Below are 21,358 nucleotides of genomic sequence, written 5' to 3'. Positions count from 1 at the left end.
AAAGAAAACTGAAAAATTAAAAGGAATTTCTAAGAGATTTCAGTTTTCATGTTTTAATTTTAATCTACAAAAAGACTCAAGATGTTATAGTGAAAGTCATAATGAATGAAAGATGTGCATAAAAGCACTGAGATTGTGTTCTCTGAGTAAGAACAAAAACTGGAAAGTGAGAACTGAAAAAAATAAATCCTAAGAAGTTGGGAAAGTTGTAGGTGAGATCATAGAAGAATGCAAGAATAGTCATAATGAACCAGAGGTTAATGTAGTCCAGTATTTTGTAATTTTTAAGATCCAAAGGACAGAATGTAAGAATAAGGCAGCCCATGCTAATATTTTCTGTCAAAGTTATTTTACTGTGCAATTTACAGTGACTGAGGTATTGTAGCAGAAGTTTGTTGGTTTTCCAAGCTTTTGATAAAATCTTAATGGATTTGAGGACTTTATAGAGAAGGTTACAAAGTTTGTGAAGAAGCAAATAAGGAAGAGCTGGTTGGGGATATAAAGCTGAGGACAACCTTGGCTACAGTGACCATGAGATGTCAGCATCAAGGAGCCTAAGAGGAGACAGCAAGGCAAAAAGCAATACAGCCATGGACTTCAGGAGAGGAGACTTCAGCCTGTTCAACGATGTGCTTGGAAGAATTCTATAGGAGATCATGCTGAAAACAAAAGGGTATAAGATAGATGGTTGATTTTCAAGGATGACCTTGAAAACCTATGCTCAAGAACAGGCTTTCACAATGAACAGTAAATCAAAACAGCAAGAAATCTGTATTAATGAAGAAGGAGCTCTTGACATAACTCAAATAAAAAGAAAAAGGTGTAAGGAATGACAGGTGACCTAGGAAGAACCTGGAGACTCTATTTGAATGTGCAGATAAGGAAAGATGAAGCCATCCCAGAATTGAATCTCGTCCAAAGATACAAAGGTCTACAGAGTTTCAGGACTATATCAGCAAAAGAATGGGGAAAATATGGACCTTTTGCTGAGCTGGCATGGGACCCAGTGCCAAAAGAAGTAGAAGATGATGATGTACTAAAAGCCTCTTTTGCCTCGGTCTTGATCACAAACATTTGCTTTCAGGAATCCCAGATCCCTGAAATCAGTTTACAGCAGTAGTGCTTCTGTAATGTATCAGTGAATCTAATGAGAAAAACTGAAGAAAAACGAGGATTTTTTTTTTTTTTTTTTTTTTGTCATGTCTTCTCATTACAAAGGATGGCAACACTTCCACATGATGTCATTTCACTTGTCAATTTTTGCATAGATTTAGCTTTTTCTCTGGTCGGATGCAATTCTCAATAGCTTTTCTTCTGCAAATAACTAAGTAAATATATTGCTTCTGCTGAGTTTAACTAGTTGTTAAAATAAAAGTTGTATTTTCTTTTACAGTCACAATATATGTAGTAAGATTAAACAACTCCACCATTCACAATTATAATATTTGAATTTCAGATATGCTGGTTTAATATTTGTGATGTGTGATGTCTGATATTTACATCACAGCTTTGTTGCCGAGATGATGAGCGTAATTACTGTAGAGATGTGGGTTTAATTATGATAACCTTGTTTTTAATCTTTCCTGGTAGGATTTTGGAGATGATGGGTCCTTGTACATCACTAAGGTTACCACAACTCATATGGGAAATTACACCTGCTATGCTGAGGGGTATGATAAGCTCTATCAAACTCATATTCTCCAAGTGACTGGTAAGGAAAAATGTTCTAATTATCAAGTCAATAAGAAACTTGAATTTTGTTAAGCAGATATATTGTTTCTGATCTACTTTTTTTTTGTACTGTATATTTTCTTTTATAGAAAATATTTCTATTTCTTTTAATAGAAAAAGGTATATTTCTTCATTGTTCTCCTTCAAATAACTTTCAAAATAATTAAATACAGTAATTTTAATTTATTGCTTCCATAGAATAATAACTATTAAAAGGTGTAATGATAGTACAGAGGACTTGCTTTGCACCTGTGATGTTATGCAGAACAGTAAGTGGTTTATATGTACATATACACAGATAAAATAGGTTTTAGTATTAATTTAGTAACCTGGGGAACACACTGGGAAAATTAAATGTGTAAGATTCTAGTATTAAGAATGTTTTGTTGAATATAAGGTTAATAGAATGCACTTCCCTGAAGATTTTGTAATTGATGTAGGCTTCTAAATTCACATTTATGTTATTGAAATCTAAGCATGATTTTAATAGATTAACTGAGGCACCTGGATTTGATAACTTGATCTTTACATTTTCCTACATTTGTTCAAGTTCCAGGTAACACTTCATTGAATTCTGTACTTGGACAAAACTTAACTGCTTTGTTACTGGTACCCTGAAGACAGGCCTTTATCTTCTCTCGAGCTGGTGTACTCTCTCCTTTTTCTTATATGCAATTTATTTCCTAAAGTATTTTAAGGAATTCTTTTCCACTGATGAAGTGTCTGCTTTATCATCATTGAGATTTAATGTCTTTTTTTTTCTTAGAGTGCTTTCATGTTATTTCAATTCATATTTATCTTTGACTCTTAAGAATCCCTTTCTGCTGTAAACTACCAGTGTTTGTCATTCCATGTTGTTATTTAATCCTATCCAGAATCATGTTTGACCTCAATCTTCTCCAAATTTACTTTGCATTAAGAGGCTCTATTTCTCTCCTGAGGCATACTCTAGCCCTAGTTTTCCTGGCCACTGCTGTTACCATCATTCTTTGTTTTGTTAGCTCTTAATCAGATGCATAAACCCTTATTTAGCTAACTTTTTTTAACATCTGAGAATGCTGAAATATTTTCTTTTATTCTTATCTTTCATGTATATACATATGAAATACAGCTTCCAAGATTATTTGGGCTTTTAGCATGATTTGTTTTTCTTTTAATAGCCCTTTGCCCCCTTTCTGTTCTTAATATCTTCACATTTTAAATTCATTTGACACTTAGTACTTGTTTGCAGTTTTATAAACATTTTGTCTCTGCTGTTATGTTTCTCCAGGAAGCTGGCTTGTAATATTTCCCCTCCTGAACCACAACACATTGTACATAGAGTGTTGTCCCTGAGCTAATGGGGATGTGGCATCAACATCTTTGCCTCCAAATTTTTCTTCTGGGATTATTTTCTATCATTTAAAAAGCCAGGTAGCAACTACTGGCTAAACTAGTGAGAAGTGCAGTTTATTAATGTTTTAGATCCTGAAGACAGCAGAATTATTGGCAAGCTGAACACATTAGTGGGTTCTTGACCAACATTCTCTTCTGTTTCATGGGGTTTGGTTTACCTTAAATTATTAACAAAATCATATTCTTATCTACACATTCCAGACCAATCCCAATGTGTAAATAATCCCCCAGAGGTGCATAGCAAGAGTTAAAATACTAGAATTCATGTTTGGCTCAGTTCAGTGCATAATGAGGCAAAACTCTGCTCAAGTTGAAGAAGGTTTTCTGCAAGACTAGAAAATCAAGAAACATAATTTGAGAGAGGTGAAGGAGGACAAATGCAGGTTTTTCTGGTGATAATGTGTCTGTCAGGAAATTGGTTTTTCATCGGGAAACCACTGTAAACCTCAGATAGCTGCTATTCCAAAAGCTGGCACTGGAGTGGTACCTTCCTAAATGATTTTGGATGTTGATATTTTGGGGAGCAAGAAACAGGAAAAGGAGACCTTTCGAGCAATAGGATTATTTGCTGCGCATGTTGTGGATAAATTGAGTTAAATCCACTGAGATTAAAGGTCAAATGAACAGCTCTTCCACAGTTTAGATCTGTACTTCTAAGGCATAATCTTAAGCACAGGCATGATGGTCAGTACTTGTAGCTGTGATAATTACTAATTAATATAATGATACTTGTATTAACTGGAGAGACAGTCAAAAGGTTAATGGGATAATGAGACTATGTTGATCACAAAGATTTAATGTGAAGGTTCAATGAAAACATAGTAATTAGATTTTAAGTTCTTTCTTGGTTTCCATTTATGTACAGCTATCTATTTTTAGAAAAAAATAATATATTTTAGGCTAGTATGCAATTATTATATATATAAATCTAATTTACTTTTAAGATTAAAATCTAAGCTATTTTTAGTTTTGAATTATCTGGCACAGTAGTAAAGAATAATGGGCTTCCTTTGGAGTCTTAAAAATACATTAATGAGCACTGTAAGATTTGTTTTATAGTGAAATAATCAGTCTACTCTTATACAAATAATAAAGTAAATATTGTGAGCAACCCCATAAGTTGATATTATAAGCCTTTTCATATAAATTTTAAAAAAATCCAAAATAAAAACTGAAATAATGCTCAAGAGGTTTTATAGCAAGTGCTAGAGCTATTGAATAGTTACATATCCACCATATTTGGAAACAACAGTCTCACATTGCTTTTTGAATTGAGAGATAAGGGATATAGAATTCACTCAATTATGTGTTACACTTTACTCTGCTAAATACAAACGTGGTGTCTCCCCTCCCTTTTTAATGTCTGTCATGATCTCTCCCTTTTAAATTATGCTTCTTTAGGTTAAGATGTTAGGACATATCTCTTTGAAAGCCAGTGTGAACAGTCACATAAATTGTGTACTTAAAATTTCATTTCCGATGATATTTATTTATTTATTATTTCTTGGTCAGGTACACAAAAAAAAAATCCAAACAAAACCCGACAAATTAGACAAAAAAACCCTTATTCAAATGAACCCCAAAGACTTTACATTGAACTTGTCACATCAAATTAACTTCTTAGACTGAGCCCACAACTGCACTTATATCTCAGTCATCTGCAGCATGCCTCAGTGGCACGGTTCTTTCTTAGTGGAATACTTCAAATAGTCTTCAGGGTAATATGAAATAAAAATTATAATGCAAAACAAGGGTTGAAAAAAATTTCTAGTTGTATAGATAACCTATAAGACACAGAGTTGCTGAGGAAAGAGAAAAATGGCAGCAAACAGAGGAAACACGTGGCAAGAAATAAACCCTACTGTCATGCAAGAAGCTCTGTTACTGGAAAAACTGTGCTAAAGAGAACAGGATCTACTATAGAAATAAGGGATGGTAAAAGAAAACTCAGACATATTTTCACATGAGCAGGTCCTCTCCTCCCTTTCACATCTCCTAACAACCCTTAAGTAGTTAATTTAGCAACAATAACATTTTGTCATGCAGGGTGAGATTTTATTTGTTGGTTTAGGAAGAATGCAATTTTAGTTATATTTTCTAAAGTTTTTTTAGCCATAATATTGCATCAGAAATATTGTATGCCTTTTGCCCAAATAAAACTAATAGATTCCTCTTTCTTGTCAATGAAAATTCTTTGGAATTGAACTGTTAAAAAAATTCTCTTTACATGTGCTCAGTAGAAGTCTGTCAAGGTGAGGTAGTTAAATACCCATAAGGTTTTATATGCAATTAGAATATTTCACTGACACAAAAAGAGACATGAAATATCCTGACATATGTAGTCAAAACACAACTAATTGCAATGCCTTGCTATTGGTCCTAAAAGTTGTTTCTGTTGCTGAAATGCTTGAGAGTGTTCAGTGATGGCAGTCCAGTCTCTAGGGAAGTGGAGGTCCTTGCTTTTCCATAGACAAGGTGGAAGAATAAGCCATTTGGCTTTGCTGCAGTGGGAAATCTACAACATGGGGTAGGCTACCTAAAGGACCTTGTGTCAAGAAATGCTGAACAGGCGGACGTGAAAATTGGACTTTAGTAAGTGAGGCAGAGCGAGACTGGGAGCTGAGGTGCCAAAAAATGTTAGACTACTGAATGTGCAGTCAAGCAGGGCCCACTGAAGACAGTGGGGAAGGCAAACTCTCAGTATGGAGCACACAGATGCTATGCAAGGGGAGATAGAAGAGGGAAGAAATGGAGGGGAAATAGGAGTGGGAATGTCGGGCTCGAGATAAAAAATTAAGATCCACTTCTATGATAGTAAAGTCCTTTCCAGAAAATCAATAGAAACCTTAAATCTCTGATATTTATGTGCTCTTCCTCTCACTGATAGTCTAAGAAACTAAAAGCTGTATTATCTAATTTTTAACCTTCTCCCATGTTATTATGTTACATTTTTGCAATTTGCATATTGGGCTTATGTTGAAAAGACTATCCTCTCTAACAGGGTTCAAAATATCCCTGAAGCCTACTGATTTTTGCATCCTATCTGAGATAAGGTAGATTTGTGTATTTCTTACAATGTAGAAATGTAAGGCATTTCTATGATCTAATGGGACAACATGCTGAGACATCTCTTGTAAATAGTTGAATAGGATTTGAAAATATTTAATCTCATGCCAAAATAGACACAGTTAATTTTTGATCTTGTTATCTTCTTTCATTATCAACTGATACTTCATCCTCTACCTAGCTGTGTTTTGTGACAACCTAAGTATTCCACATTTTTAGAGCTGCATTAAACAAAATTTTGGCGAATAGGAAATACACTTCCATAATCTGATTACAGTTAATATTTTTTTATTCTTAAAACAACCTCATGCAAGTTGTCTCTATAAAAAATTATAGATAAGATAAATAGTTATTTATCTAAAAAATCTGCATAGCAGAATTCTTAAATCTTGCTTAACCATTGATTACCAATACGAATATGTCCACTGTGATGTCGTATGTCCTCTCTCTGAAACTACTCATGTATGTAGAAAATTTTTAATTGGTAAGGAAATACTGCAGTAAGCTTTAAACCCTTGGAAAAACAATGTCAACAATTCTTATATTTTGTTAATAAAGAAACTCATAAGACTAGTCTTATACATAGGATCACAGAATCTGCTGAGTTGGAAGGGACCCATCAGGATCATTGAGTCCAGCTCCTGGCCCTACACAGGACAGCCCAAGTTTCACCATGCTCATGCTTGAGAGCATTGTCCAAACACTTAATGAACTCTGTCAGGCTGGTGCTGTGACCACTTCCCTGGGAGCCTGTTCCAGTGCTGAGACAACTTCTGGGTGAAGAACTTTTTCCTGATATCCAACCTAAACCTTCCCTGACACAGTTTCCTGCCACTCGTTCAGGTTCTGTCACCGGTCACCACAAAGAGATCAGTACCTGCCCCTCCTCTTCCCTTCATGAGGAAGCTGGAGACTGCAATGAGGTCTCCCCTCAGTCTCCTCCAGGCTGAACAGACCAAGTGCCCTCAGCCAGTCCTCATATGGCTTCCCCTCAAAATCCTTCATTATCCTTGTGGCCCTGCTTTGGATGTTCTCTAACAGCTCAATGTCATTTGTATATTATGGTGCCCAAAACTGGGTGCAGGACTCGAGGTGAAGCTGCCACAGAGCAGAGCAAGACAATCCCCTCCCTTGCCCAGCTGGTGATGCTGTGCCTGATGCACCCCAGGGCACCCCAGGTTGGCCCTCCAGGCCACTGCTGACTCATGTTCAACTTGCCATCAACCAGGACCCCCAGGTCCCTTTCCACCACACTGCTCTCCATAACCTCATTCCCCAGTTTGAACCAGGGCTGCCCCACGCCAGGTGCGGAATCTGGCATTTTCCCTTGTTAAACTTCATACAGTTGGTGATTTCCTATCTCTCTAATTTATTGAGGTCTCCCTGCAGGACCTCTCTGTCCTTGAGGGAGTCAACAGCTTCTCCCAGTTCGGTATTATCAGCAAAGTTAGTATTTCTTCAAGTCCTGTGCTGTGTCCAAGTCTTCAATGAAGATGTTGAAGAGAACTGGGCTGAGGATTAAGCCCTGTGGAACCCTGCTAATGACTGGATCCCAGCCAGATGTTACTCCATTCACTGAACTCTCTGTTCCTGACCCGTGAGCCAGTTGTTTGCCCATCACGTGACAGGGTTATGCAGCTGTGTGAACATTTTGTCCAGAAGGATGCATGTCTTGTTTAACATCTTAATTAATGATCTGAATAATGGGGCAAAGTTCTACCTTCAACAGTTTTGTAGATGGCACTAAACTGAGAGGAGTGGCTGATAGACTATAGGGTCATGCTGCTATTTGTAGAGAGTTTGACAGGATGGAGAAATGAACCGGAAGGAATTTAGAAAGTTTAACAAGAAGTGCAGGACTCCTGCACCCAGGGAGGAACAACCCTGGTGCACCAGTATATCCTGAAGAGCACCTAGTGGAAAAGCATTTTGGCAGGAAATAACTTCAGAGGGAAATCAGGTTGCACATAAGCTAGTGATGTGCCATATGTTAAAGAAGAAAAGTGGTATCATGGGTACAGAAGGTCCTGTCTGAACAGGTATAAAGAATTATAAACCTGAACAGGTTTTATGCAGGTAGAAGGGATTGTTACTAGGTGTTTTGGAAAGAGGGAAGGGTGGAGATGACGTGTTATGATTTGTGAAACAGGACAATTAAAATCTTTGTACAACGTACCATGACTCACTAATTGTACATTAGTTATATTTTATAAAGAAATCTAAGGAAAAATAAAAATCTTATTTCTCAACCACCAACTATTGAAGAATTGAGGCTTTTTTCTTTGATACCACAGTGAAAAGAGGTTTTTCTCACAGAATATTTTTTCTGCTTCATAAATATTCTGAGACAGAATTCTGCATTGAATGTCACTGAATATCTGACAAATACCACGTCTGTGTGTAGTTATATATAGCTGTAGGGGTCTTCAGAATTACTTATAGTTATTTTTCTTAAAATGAAGATAATGTTCTCCACTAAATTATAATTGTTTTCTGTATTCAGTTCCACCAGTTATCCGAGTCTATCCAGAAAGCCAGGCAAGGGAGCCAGGTGTGACAGCTAGCCTTCGGTGCCATGCTGAAGGTATTCCCAATCCACAACTTGGTTGGCTGAAGAATGGAATTGATATCACTCCAAAGCTGTCCAAACAGCTAACTCTTCAAGGTAAAGGGGTATATTTATTGTTTTGTACACCTTGCTATTCTTTTATCCATGCATAATTTCCATACTAGCTGCCCTTCGTCCATAGTTTTAACAAAGGCTTGAAGTCTAAGCTAAAACATTTCAAAGTATGTCATTTCTTCCAGTTACTCCCCAAGACATGTCTTTCTGCTTTCTCTTTGTTAGAATAATGATTTTATTTACTAGCAGGATTATAAGTAAATTCCAATATGCTCTTCTCTGTTTGAAAATGTGCAGTATCTGAGTTGAGCAGGCAGTCCAAGACCTGGTTCCAGTCAGAACTGATAAGAATCTTAATGAGATGTGGGGACCTGAGAGTAGAAAGGACTGGAGGAGAAATACCTGAAATGGATGTGCTGTTTTCTGAAGGTATCAGCAGACCTCCGTGGGAGTGCAAAGACATTGCATACACACACTAACCCTACCTGCTCCCCCAAAAAAACCCAAACCCCTTAAACCCCAGAAACCTGGGGAAAAAAAAAAAAAAAACAAAAAAAAAAAAAAAAAAAAAAAAAAAAAAAAAAAAAAAAAAAAAAAAAAAAAAAACAAAAAAAAAAAAAAAAAAAAAAAAACAAAAAACACACCAAACCCAAAATCCCCAGCCAAAACTAAAGGAAAGTCTTACCTTTAGCACCAGTTCATTTCTATGAATCTTCAGGGCTCAGGAAAATTAGTAGACCTGTCCAGCACAAAATCTCTATGCTTCTTCAGTCTTTCTGGTAGTTTTTGATCAGCCATAGGAAAAAAAAAAAATCTCCTGCTGCTCTTGTTCCCTTGAGAACTTTCTCTCACTCATCAACAAAACCAGGATGTGTAGTTAGCATAGGACAGCATTCAGCCTGCACTGTAAGAAGCAGTGGGACAGATATGGCAAGTGCTTCTCTGAAGCGTTACTTCCCCTGCAGGTGTCATAGTGTCCTGTTCTTTCACGTACAACTCTCCTGGATATCTGTGAACAATTGCCTTGCAGAAACACTTTCTACTATGTGTAGAAAGTGTTTCTTTCTACTCTTCCATAGCAACATTCTCTTAATTTCTCCTCTAGGGATTTGAGGATTTTTTTTTTTTGCCTTCCTCTCTGTTCCATATATTTATGACAAATAAATTAAAAGGGTTTTTCTCTAAGCAAAATACAATTCAATTTTCTAGCTTGGAATTATTTGAAATAAAATTTTGAAAATCTCATTACATTTTCCCAGAGATTTTTCTGAGTTAAACTGTCTGTGCACTTGCTTCAAGCTGGAAGGGTGCTACACCATAAGACAATGCCCCTTTTAGTCCATAGTTTAGAATACCTACAAAGCTCAGTTTTTCTGTAGTTCCTACAGCTGAACAAGTATACTATACTTAAAAGACAATGAATCATTGTTCACACAATTATTTGCATCACGTTGTTTAAAATACCTTTGCCTTTTGAAACCTGGATTGTTTGTTGATATTCCTACGACAGCTGACACAATTCCCGAGGTTTCCGTAATCTTCTACATTGACGTAGGTGAAAAATTTCACTGCAACTGTTTTTCTGTTGTTACACTGCAGTCACACAAAACCAAAACTAACTAGATGCCTCTGGTTAGGAGCAACAAATTAAAAATTTTATTTACATTGGATGTTTGGCCTGTTATATTCCTTGGGCTATTTTGTGTAAAGGAAATGATGGTGTCTGGTAACTAAATGCAACATAATAAAAACCTAATATTTACCTGATTTAAAAAAAAAAGTCATACTAATTTATATAAAACCTCAGATCGATATTTGACTCTGAATTACAAAATCAACTGAGGCACTCTGAATAACTGTGAGATGAAATAGTGCATGTAATTCACTCGCCAGTTGAATACCTTTGGACTAATTTGGCATGCCTCCAAGTTATGAACTCAGGAATGAAAATGGTTTAATTAGTGTAAGCAGAGAAACCCTTCTGAATTTATAATCTGAAAGCACTAGCATGTCTGCATGTTGATTTTTTTTCCTCTCCTTTCAGCAAATGGTAGTGAGGTTCACATTAGCAATGTGCGCTATGAAGATACAGGAGCATACACTTGCATTGCAAAGAATGAAGCAGGGGTGGATGAAGATATTTCTTCTCTCTTTGTGGAAGATTCTGCTCGAAAGACTCGTAAGTATTGTGAGAAGTATAAAACTACATGTCGCCCACACTCAAACATTTAATCAGTATCAAAACTAGGAAATGTTAAATAAATTAAAATGAGTTTTTGTAGATAGCTGATTTAAAAAGATAAAGCTCAATTAATGGTATCCAAGAGTCCCTGAAGGTAGAGTGTGCAATCTGCAGTACATTTAGAAGTAAAATGAAATCTCTGATTCATTATGTGAACCAACATATTTTTTACATTGCTGGTAAATTTTTGATAGTTTCCTTATGAGAGATGTGTTGCCTACAAAGGGAATGTGAAAACAAAAAGAAAAGGATGTCTGTATATGTCTGTATATGTAGATGTCTGTGTATAGTGTGTTTTCTAGTGGTTGATGGGAAGTCCTTTTCTTTCTCTCTGTTCTTGAGATATACCAAGAGTCAAAATCAGCCTCATGATGTGACAGTAATCATATGTCTTGATCTCACCTACTGAAGTGCCTGGCAGGTACAGATCAGTTCCAGCCTGCCCATGTTGTCTTGTGCCTGGAATGTGGAGGAGCAATTCACTTCTATTTAGGGAGTTGAATGTGCCAAAGAAATCAATATCACTACTAAGAAGCAGCTTTCTTTATGCTCTGTTAAATGGTAGTGGGATTTATAAACCATGTTTTCTTATTATTTGTCTAACAGTATTTTTTTCCTCTTACCTCACTTTGCTTAGAAAAATACATTCCTGAGTTTATACTTCACCCATTTTTTGTTTGGTTTGATTGATTGGTTTTGTCTGTTTGTTTGGGTTTTTTTTTTCTTTTGAATCTCTTATTTTAATGAATACTACATACTTATTAGAAATACATCCAGTAAAATGATGGTTATCTTACTAGTGAGTGTGATTGCATTAAGTTAAGACATTCCTGTTTATTTAAAAGCATATTCAGCAGTGTCAAGTGCTCAGCAGGATACCAGAGGCAGAATTAGTAGCACTGCAAGTCTGCCTGACACTTACAAGCAGCAGGACATTGAGTTCAGTTACATACAGGTTTACTATGCTTCAAATATTTCAGAGGAAATACTCATAAAACCCAAAGATGTATAATTATAACATTCAAATTTAGGTGTAGCAGATATTTACATGTTAAACTCCAATTTGCTCAGAATCCCATTTTGGTACATGTAAGAAGACTAAGGTACGTACTAATAAAAAAAGCACTGACTCTCAAAATAATTGTCACAACTACATGAACAAATTATAAGAGGTACACATTTTTATAGATTCAGTTTAAAAAACTGCTGCTGTTTTAAAACAAAAATTCTTTGCAGGGAGGAGTTGCTAGCATTGGAGAACTGCTTTCAGAAGTGGAAGAGCCTCATTATTAACTCTTTTCTGCTTGTTTTTATATTTCCTCCAAAACTCTTGTTCATACATTAAATTAAGGATTATTAAGGAATAAAATCACATAGGTAAAACTACTTCGATAGGATTGTGGGCTTTTTCTTTTACCCCACTCACACATATTAAGCACAATGCTACAGCTACTTTTATTTCAAGCCTATTGATTAGGTCACAAGTTACATTCTAAAGATAGTCTTTGATGAATGTAAATGTAAGTCTGTATGATCTGATATAAACTTAGTCTGTCATTTATGACATTTTTATACATTTATGACATTTTTATAAATTATTTTGCTTTTATCGTCCTTTAAGAGAATAAAGCAGACATACTTTTTATTTTTTTTTAGTTCCTTATTAGAGGGCTCCCTTTTGGAAATCACAGGATACTGTTTTGAATAAAATAAGATCAGATTCTCACTAGCTTGTCAGTTAGTCTGGGCTTTTCTCCTTTGTGATGTCACATAAGATAAAAATCAAAGCAAAATAAAAGCATTTCTGAACATTGATTTTCTATTGAGAGTTTAGTGAGAACTTTACAGTTGAGTTCTAAAATATAAAGTACAATTGCACTGCCTTGAGCATGACAGTAATTTCAAAAGCCACATAAGAAATGCAGAACATTATTCCATTACCAGTGCATATATTTTATTTCCTAAAAAGTGTAATAGTCAGTGTTCACTTTTGTACTTATCTGACCCATTGTTTGGGTGCATGGAAAAACTTTGGAGGTGTAATGTTACTTCACACAAAAACCTAAATTTGTATTATTTTTGTGTGGAATCTTGCTTTCACTACATCCCAAATTTATTAAAAACTCTGTTCAGTACTTTGAGAAAAAAAATAGAATCTGTGACAGAAAGGGCATAGCTAGTTGATTTCTCTGTAAATTGGTAATTTAAACAGTTCCTAAGAGAAAATACTATATTTTCTGCTACCTTGAACTAAATAAAAATCAGTCATTATGGAAAAAGTAGATTGTTATATAATAAGCAAACCTTTACCTTACCTGTCTGTCTAAAAGTGCTATCAGATTGCTAGGTTTTCATAATTCATGGGATTGTTACAGATGCATGTAATGCATGTGTCTGTATTATAAAGAGAAAAGAAATGGAGGCAAAGCTATACTGAACTGTGGGAAATGCGATGCTAGTAAAAAAAAATAAAGTTACACAATGTAAAGTATGAATTAAGCGTGCTAGGGACTTGTTTATTTTGAAGTTTCCAGTTTCAGAAAATTGAAGTCCACTTACCAAAAAAAGTCAATATACTTTGAAGATAATAGTTCATCATCACTATGGTAATCTAGATGGAAGTGAATGGAAAATTAAAATGCTTTGTCATCCAGATCTGTTCAGTAAATGCCAGCACTGAACAGGGAAGCATTGCTCTGCCTCACATAGGTAAAATTTTGAATAGTGGATGATAGTCTCAAGGATAGTTTGACCTCCTCTTGGCACATCAGCCTTTTTCATTGTGCACTAAAAATAAGACTTCTGAAAACATGCTTTCGTTTTAACATTGTCTTAGGTGAGAGAAACAAAATTATAAGTACTTTAACTTTAGCCATGCCTTTTACCAATTAACTCATTCTGTAGCTGAAATTTTATTTATTTATTTAACAACTATGTCCCAGTACATGGATTCTTTTTGCTAGATTTGTGATGTTATAATGGAAAGTTTTAGTTTATATAATACCTATATAAATGTCTCTTAAAAGTACTGGTGATAAATTTCTACTGCTCTCTATTATCAAATCCTGTTTAATTTCTCTGATGTTGATAATAGCAGTAGCATCTAAAATACTTCTGAATGTGAGAACTGTGCTGTTTTTATTCTCCAGAGACTGCACATTCTCTTTTTGCTGTGAATTTTGCTGTGAATTCCATTTTCCCTCAAGCCTGTAGTTACGGCCATTGAGAATGAGATAGCTGGTCTGGTTGATAGCTGAATAACCCCTGTGGTGACTGGTAAAAACATTCTGGGGATTAATGACCTGGTCTAAATCTCATTGAAAACACAAGAGTCTCCCCTACTGTCATGATCCTCTAATAATACCTGAGACAGCTCAGCTGTGTTGGAAGGACTCTCAGGTGTAATCGCATTTGTAAATACAAATAGCAGTTCAAAATCTGGTTTTATTTTCATTCCAACATTTTTTATTTTTCAGAACTGGTATTTCATGGATTCATAGATTTAAGCATGATGGAACCATTTTATCTAACTCTATTCTATCTTTTACATTTCACAAGACATTAAATTGCATTCTGTTCTGCCTGAATACAGAGCTAATGCTTTATTTGCCTGAGGTGTGTCCTTACAGTGATGCATATACCTGAGTTAGACATGCAGAGAGTCAAAAAATCCCTCTTTTTTCTTGGTATTTTGCTTTATTTATTAATCAATTTCACTAATACAGAATAATGCTTAGTTTCCATTTTGAAGTCAGCTTTTCCTTCTGTTTCCTCCTTTGAGTCTCTCTCTTTTTCCCCTCCAATAAATTGACCTCTTAAGAATTTTTGTCCTATGAATATATGAATATTGATTGCAAATTCTCACACACACAATATATAAGTTTCTCATAATAAGACAGTTACTATAGTACTCAGTCTTTTTGTCTTGAGAATTCTAATTGTTTTGGTACAGTTGTTTTTTTTTTTTTTTTTAATGAGAACTGCTCTTTGCACAAGCAACGTTATTTGCACAAGCAACAAGTTATTTGTTTCTTAAATGTTCTAGAAAGAGAAATATATATTTGATATTTTTTTCTTCCACATTCACCAACTAACTAATAGCACCAGATTAAACATCTGAAACTTTTAGCAAGTATTCTGTGTACCATGTTTGGACCTGGTTATTTTAAATGTTTGACTTGACTACACATGATTTACCCTCCTTTTTAGTCCTTTGTAAGGACTAAATAAAGGTATTCAATCAGGCTCTGGTTTCAGTTATTATCCTGCTCCTGTACAAATGCAGAACAAAAAATATTTGTAGAAGAATATGGTCAACAGAACATTAAAAAACCCAAACTGATTCATAGAAGTACAATTTAAACCTTGAATAGCTCTGATATGACAATGCTTTTCTTCTACTTTTAGCAGCAATCTGTGATGTTTTCCAGGGTTTTGCTGCTGCAATGGTATAAAGGAAAGTCAGACTGCTGGAGCCTCTTCTGCTAACAGAAGAATGGGATTTCATCATAACTAAGACTCTGTCTTTTCTTTAGGACTCCAAATTCTCTCTTTTTGTAAACAGGTTCCTTATTCTAGTGCCCAGCATCTCTGCAGCAACTGATAAAAGATGGCTTTTCATTTTCTAGCTTGTAGTACGTGCAGGTACATTTTAAGAGACTCTCAAATCTTATTAAGAGAGAGCTTTCTCGTCCATACTACTGGAATTAGCATCATTTAAAGCACGAACACACAAATGGACAGCTCCACTGTCCATCTCTGTTGATGACTACATGTGATAATCACAAACAAAGATTGGTTCAGCCCAATTCCTAGTAGCCATATGGCAAACCAGTCATCATCTTGCTGTTGTTGAAAAACTGTTTGAAAGCTAAACAATTTAAATACAGGACAAAGATAATTTAGCAGTGTATCTTCACAATATGTTTATGAGAAAGGTGGAGTGGGAAGCATATTACTGCATTTTTTGTTGATATACAGTAGAATAATAATTTCAAAGAGAGAAGGAAGAAATTACAACTTCCATCTATGAAATTTATTTATTTAGTGAGATTCCATTGAAATAGTAGTAGAACCAATGGAATTGGTCCAAATTTTAATTTTTAATCAAAGTAACATTAACAGACTATGGAATATAATACATAGCTAAATATACCAAATAAACCATTTTGTTAATTTAGAAAAAAGCTTGGAAGACTTAAGCTGATCATGGAGTATTTAATATAAATAATATAGTAGAATATATCACTGTAATTTGATACACACATGGAATATCAGATTACACTGAATATAGGTTTTTTTTCCTGAAGAAGAAAATCTGGTAGTGTAGAAAACAGGAAAATAAAAAATAGTCATCACCAAAGACAAGTGAATATTTTCAGGGGTAATTTTCAAGTACTTAATTTTTTTTCTTAGCTATCTGTAAAATATTTTGAAGTAAAGTAACTTTAAAAATGCTTTTTTTTTTTGTTTATTTCTTGATAAATTTGACAGGTATTTTGGATGTACTTTAGTTTCTTTTCTGTTTCAATTTAGAATAATTCTACTATACTGGAGCCATAGAACATAAAAACTCATGCTGTTCCCTTTGAAGTGAAATAGTTCTGTGGTTTTGGTTTTTTTTTTTTTAAAAAATATTTTAACTTCTCCTAACTATTTCTAAAAAATTGTGTTATAAAGTGCAGTTTAATCTGTGATTGATTAATATGACTTCTTAGGTGTTTCTCTAAATTTTTTTTTGAGATATATGTACACACCTTGGGGAGACAGATGTCATGATAGAGAGTTATCAAGTAAAACTATTAGGATATTTCCAACACCAATTTGAAAGTACTTGATGAACTTTTAATATTTAGTAGCTTTTATTTTAGTTATCAACCACAGGCTCTTGTGTTACTGAATTCACCCACTATGACATCATCATACGTGGCAAAGTAATTTATGCTATGGTTTCTTTCACTTAGTCACAAAAAGCTGAACAAAAGTTCTCTAAATTGTGCTCTGTATCTTAGGACTAAATTAAAAAAAAAAAAACAAAAAAAACAAAAAAAAAAAAAAAAAAAAAAAAAAAAAAAAAAAAAAAAAAAAAAAAAAAAAAAAAAAAAAAAAAAAAAAAAAAAAAAAAAAAAAAAAAAAAAAAAAAAAAAAAAAACCTGTTCCATGCCATTAAGTAGCTCTATTTCTAACTGTGCCTTTTTTAGGTAATGTCATAGTCTTATCACCTAAAAAGATTATGTGATCGGAATGCTACTGACTTGACAGGTTTATGGCCATCATAAGCAACAAGACATCTCCACTGCCTAGAACTGGGAATAAGACTAAAAGCCTTTTGACTGTGATTTATGGCCTAAATTCTCTCTGAAAGTCTTTATGCAATTTTAATAGAATCTTCCTGTCACATCTGATACTGAATGGTACCTATTTGCCTAATTTTCTCAGAGATAATTAATGCTGGCATTTTATTTTATGGCAGAGCTAAACAAGTTTATACTTGTTGACAGCATTGTGGGCAAAGACTTTATTTCAAACTTCCAAGTAATTCAGCTCATGAACCATTTTTTCTTCCTGCTAGTGTACACTGGATTGAGTTAATGTGCTATGGGAAAGGACTTATGCATGATTCATTATAAAGAGTAATACAAAACATAGAAAAATAAGGTAACATGTTCATATTTGGACAAAATTAAAGTGTCAACTGTTGACTTTTAACTAATAAATAATAGTCTAATATATATAAACCAGATCTTCGGTTATTGTATTAACCTAAGATGAAATTGAAATGCATATCACATAAGAACAGACTGGAATTTGGATAGAATTTGTAATGACAATTATTTGTAAAATACTTGAAGCAAGCAGTAGATAACTTTTAAAAAAGTATTGGCTTCACAAATAAATTAGGTCTTATATTTTTGCATTTGTATATAAATAAAACAAATCTGAATTTCTTATAGAAAAAGAATGAAATTAAAGGTAGGTATGTGATTGTGGAAGCTCAGCAAAAATATTATTCATGCCAACCTCATCTTCACTTTTAATGCAATTATTTCTAATATACAAATAATAATTAAAAACTTACGTGGTTTAGCAAAAAGGTAGTTATTATGTTTTAGTTTTACCCTGTAACATAAGGGCAGGTGTTTATACAATAGAGATGTGAGAAAAGAGTCTTCATCCTCTTAATTAATCAAAACAGTTGACAATGGTGGTGGCTATGAGTGAAGTAAGGAGACAACATCCTTTTAAACATCTTGAAATTACTCTTTTAATGCAATTGAAAGTACAGCAGATTATGATAGGGCAATTCTGAAAAATTATGTTGAACTACACATTTTTTCTTATGACTTTATTGCATTTTCCTCATTGTCCTATTCTCTATTACATCCGCTTGTGACCTCTTGCCATCATGGAATTGAAGTCACTGAAAGGGACAGTGGCTTCTTATCTTTTAATTGATATCCATTTTGTTTGAGTATGTCTGGATATATAGTATTGCATGCTGATTATTGAAAATTTGAACAGCTAAAAATGCCAAAAGGAAGTAGAAGAGTTACATTTAGTCTTCAAACTCACTCAGTGTCAATTTTGCCTACACACACACACACTTTATTTCCAAAATGCATTGAATGTTTCAAGAAAAGTAGGGAGGAAGAACACTTGTTAATAGTTGAAATCTTTGAAATTGTCTATTGAGACAGAAAAGTAAATGTAATGAAATTTATTACCAATGCAATAAGAAAGAGAAAGATACAGAATTTATTTGCAAAGTGATATTGCAGTACCCTCATTCATTTAGTACTAGAAATACCATGGATTTTTGCAGTTGTTGTTTCCATCCAAAGTTGATAAAAATTTACACTGCTATTAGTCTGCTGCAGAATTTCAGGAATTACTAAGGACAGAGTTTAGTGAAATATGTGCAACCTATTACTATTCAACCAAGAACGTATAACAAAGATGAAGAACAAGCATTCAGATGTTATATTAGCTGCTCCACAGCTGTGGCTGTACAGAAGACCATAGAATAGCTGTGGAAGGACCATGAAGAGTGATTTTTATGGAACTCTAAGTGTGCTGAAAAAAAAAAGAAAGAAAACCTCTTTCAATTGGATTCTACCGTGTTTTGCATTGCTGGGGGACAAGGGAGAAGGAGGAATAATGCAGACTTCTTTTTGATGACAATATAAAAGGCCCAACAACAAATGATGTAATAAAATAGCTGCTTTAATAAGATATAATGAAAAGAGGAATATAGTTAGTAGTGAGTAAATCTTGCAACCCTTCACATGCTGGGCATCGCGGATTTATTTATGGAGCGTGGGATTAATTATGGGTGGATTTTCCCTCAGCAAGCTGCACAGAGCTTCTCCATTGAGAGGTTCCTGCTCCCTCCCATGCTGTGGTGGTTTTATCTGGTGTAACAAACAAAGCCATATATCTTCTGGCAGGTTACAATTTGTCATAAGGCCCATGAGTGTGCAGCACAGGTTTTTATGAGCAGTCCAGCTCCTACCCTTGCAGCAGGTACCCATGGGACATGCAGGCTTCCCTGTGACAAGGCCCCACGTAGCAGACATAGCCTGCTCAAGGTCACAAACTTTTGGAATACAAAATGTCTTCTGCAAGGCTCCCAGTCCATCTCCTAATACTATTTAATAACTCTGTTGAATCATGGCAAAAGAGAAGATGGTACTCTGTCTTGAAACCAGAACATTTTGCTGGGATCTGTCAATAATTCTGTATGCTTACATTGTGAAGTTTACAAATGTTTGAGAATTTAGTATAAAGTATGGCTGAAAAATGTTAATTTTTGCTTAACCAAAAAGGAAGGCAAACAATATGTTCCTTAGCATACTTTATACATGCTGTACTTGTTCCAGCATTTAACTCTTTATCTCAAGACTTGACATCTTTCCTGAACAGAAATTATGGGTCTGATTAAAAAAATAAGTGAAGTTTCTTGATCCGTTAGGTGAGATTGTGGCTGTTGTTTATGATATGATATTGCATTCTTAAATTATATCTCAATTTTCTTCTATCTGATTTGCTAATTTTAAAATTAATGTGTGAGACTTTTAAAGCACTTTTATTATCCTGTCCTTTTTCTTGAGCAAAGCTCAGAATCATACATATCATTTTGCATTAACATAAATTAATGTGTTCTGTACTTAGCATTTTAAATCATTTTGTTTGATCCTGTAGAGCTCCATACACTTGTGTAATTGTAATTACTTTTTATTTTCTTTCCTATGTCACCCCTAGAAAAACGCTGATAAACTGTAGAACATTATGGCTGAATTTATGGGACCTCAAGTGTCATGTATTACATGGTTATTTCCTTACAATGTGAAGAGAAAAGTAATTTTAAAGGAAATCCTCCAGATTGCCCTGGGGAAATTAATTTGCTTTATTTCATAAGAAAGACTGTGTAAGAAAACATAGGCAAATACAGAATTGTGATCTGTAACTGGAGCCACTGTCTAGGTATGTAGGGATAAATTTTAAAGTTCCAGAACCCATTTGGAGCTGAGTATGGTGGATGACATAATGAACAAAAGATGGGCTTCTACAGAGACATCAGCATGAGAAAGAAAGTTAAAGGTGAATGTGGGCCTGCTGAGGGGGATAGGGACCTTGTGGAAAAGGATATGGAAGGGGACAACTTGTACTGAACGTTTCTTCACATCTGTCATTCCTGGCAAAACTGTTCCTAGGAGCGTGACACAAGTGGGAAAGTTTGGGAAGTCATCCTCTGGAAGGGAAGCTTTCTTTTTCCATGGTGTAGAGGATCTGATTGAGACCATTTCAATGAAGTGGATTTCACAGGGCCTGGATAGGATACATCCATAAACACTGGGCAAACTGGCCCCTGGCATTGTGAGGTGACTCTTGACAATCTCTGAAGGATCGTGGTGATCAGGGAGGTTCCTGCAGACTGTAAGAAAGCCAGCGCCGCTTTTCAAGGGCAAGAGGGAGAATCCAAGACATGATAATTGCATCAGCCTCACGTTGATTTCTGGAATAGAGATGGATCATTTCACCCTGGAAACCATTCCCAGAACTAGAAGGTGTTTAGAAGCAGTCATCATGGATTTACAAAGGAAAAAGTCCTAGTCACCCCGATGGCCTTCTGCAGTGAGATGACTGGCAGGGTGGATGTAGGGGATGTTGTTTAGCAATTCCTTAGAAATCTTTTGGACATCCTCAAAGACAAAAACATGATGTTCAGGCTAGATGCACTGACAGGAGGGTGAATCTAAAACTGGCTGCATTACCAGACCCAAAGGCCTGCATCGTATTCC

At 34.9% G+C, this 21,358-nt stretch overlaps 1 protein-coding gene across 1 annotated transcript in view; it reads left to right on the top strand.

Moving 5' to 3' along the window:
* The window catches only part of FSTL5 (follistatin like 5), a 273,043-nt gene that overhangs the window by 204,905 nt on the left and 46,780 nt on the right, over positions 1 to 21,358 (top strand). The window contains exons 8-10 of the mRNA XM_053941595.1: positions 1,591 to 1,711; positions 8,696 to 8,857; positions 10,860 to 10,994. Coding sequence (XP_053797570.1) covers positions 1,591 to 1,711; positions 8,696 to 8,857; positions 10,860 to 10,994 — 418 coding nt within the window. The remainder of the gene's footprint in view (positions 1 to 1,590; positions 1,712 to 8,695; positions 8,858 to 10,859; positions 10,995 to 21,358) is intronic.

This window comes from Vidua chalybeata, chromosome 4 (assembly GCF_026979565.1).
Source record: "Vidua chalybeata isolate OUT-0048 chromosome 4, bVidCha1 merged haplotype, whole genome shotgun sequence".
NCBI classification, from domain to species: domain Eukaryota; kingdom Metazoa; phylum Chordata; class Aves; order Passeriformes; family Viduidae; genus Vidua; species Vidua chalybeata.
Note: the sequence above shows the minus strand (reverse complement) of the source record. Positions and strands in the feature narration are given on the sequence as shown.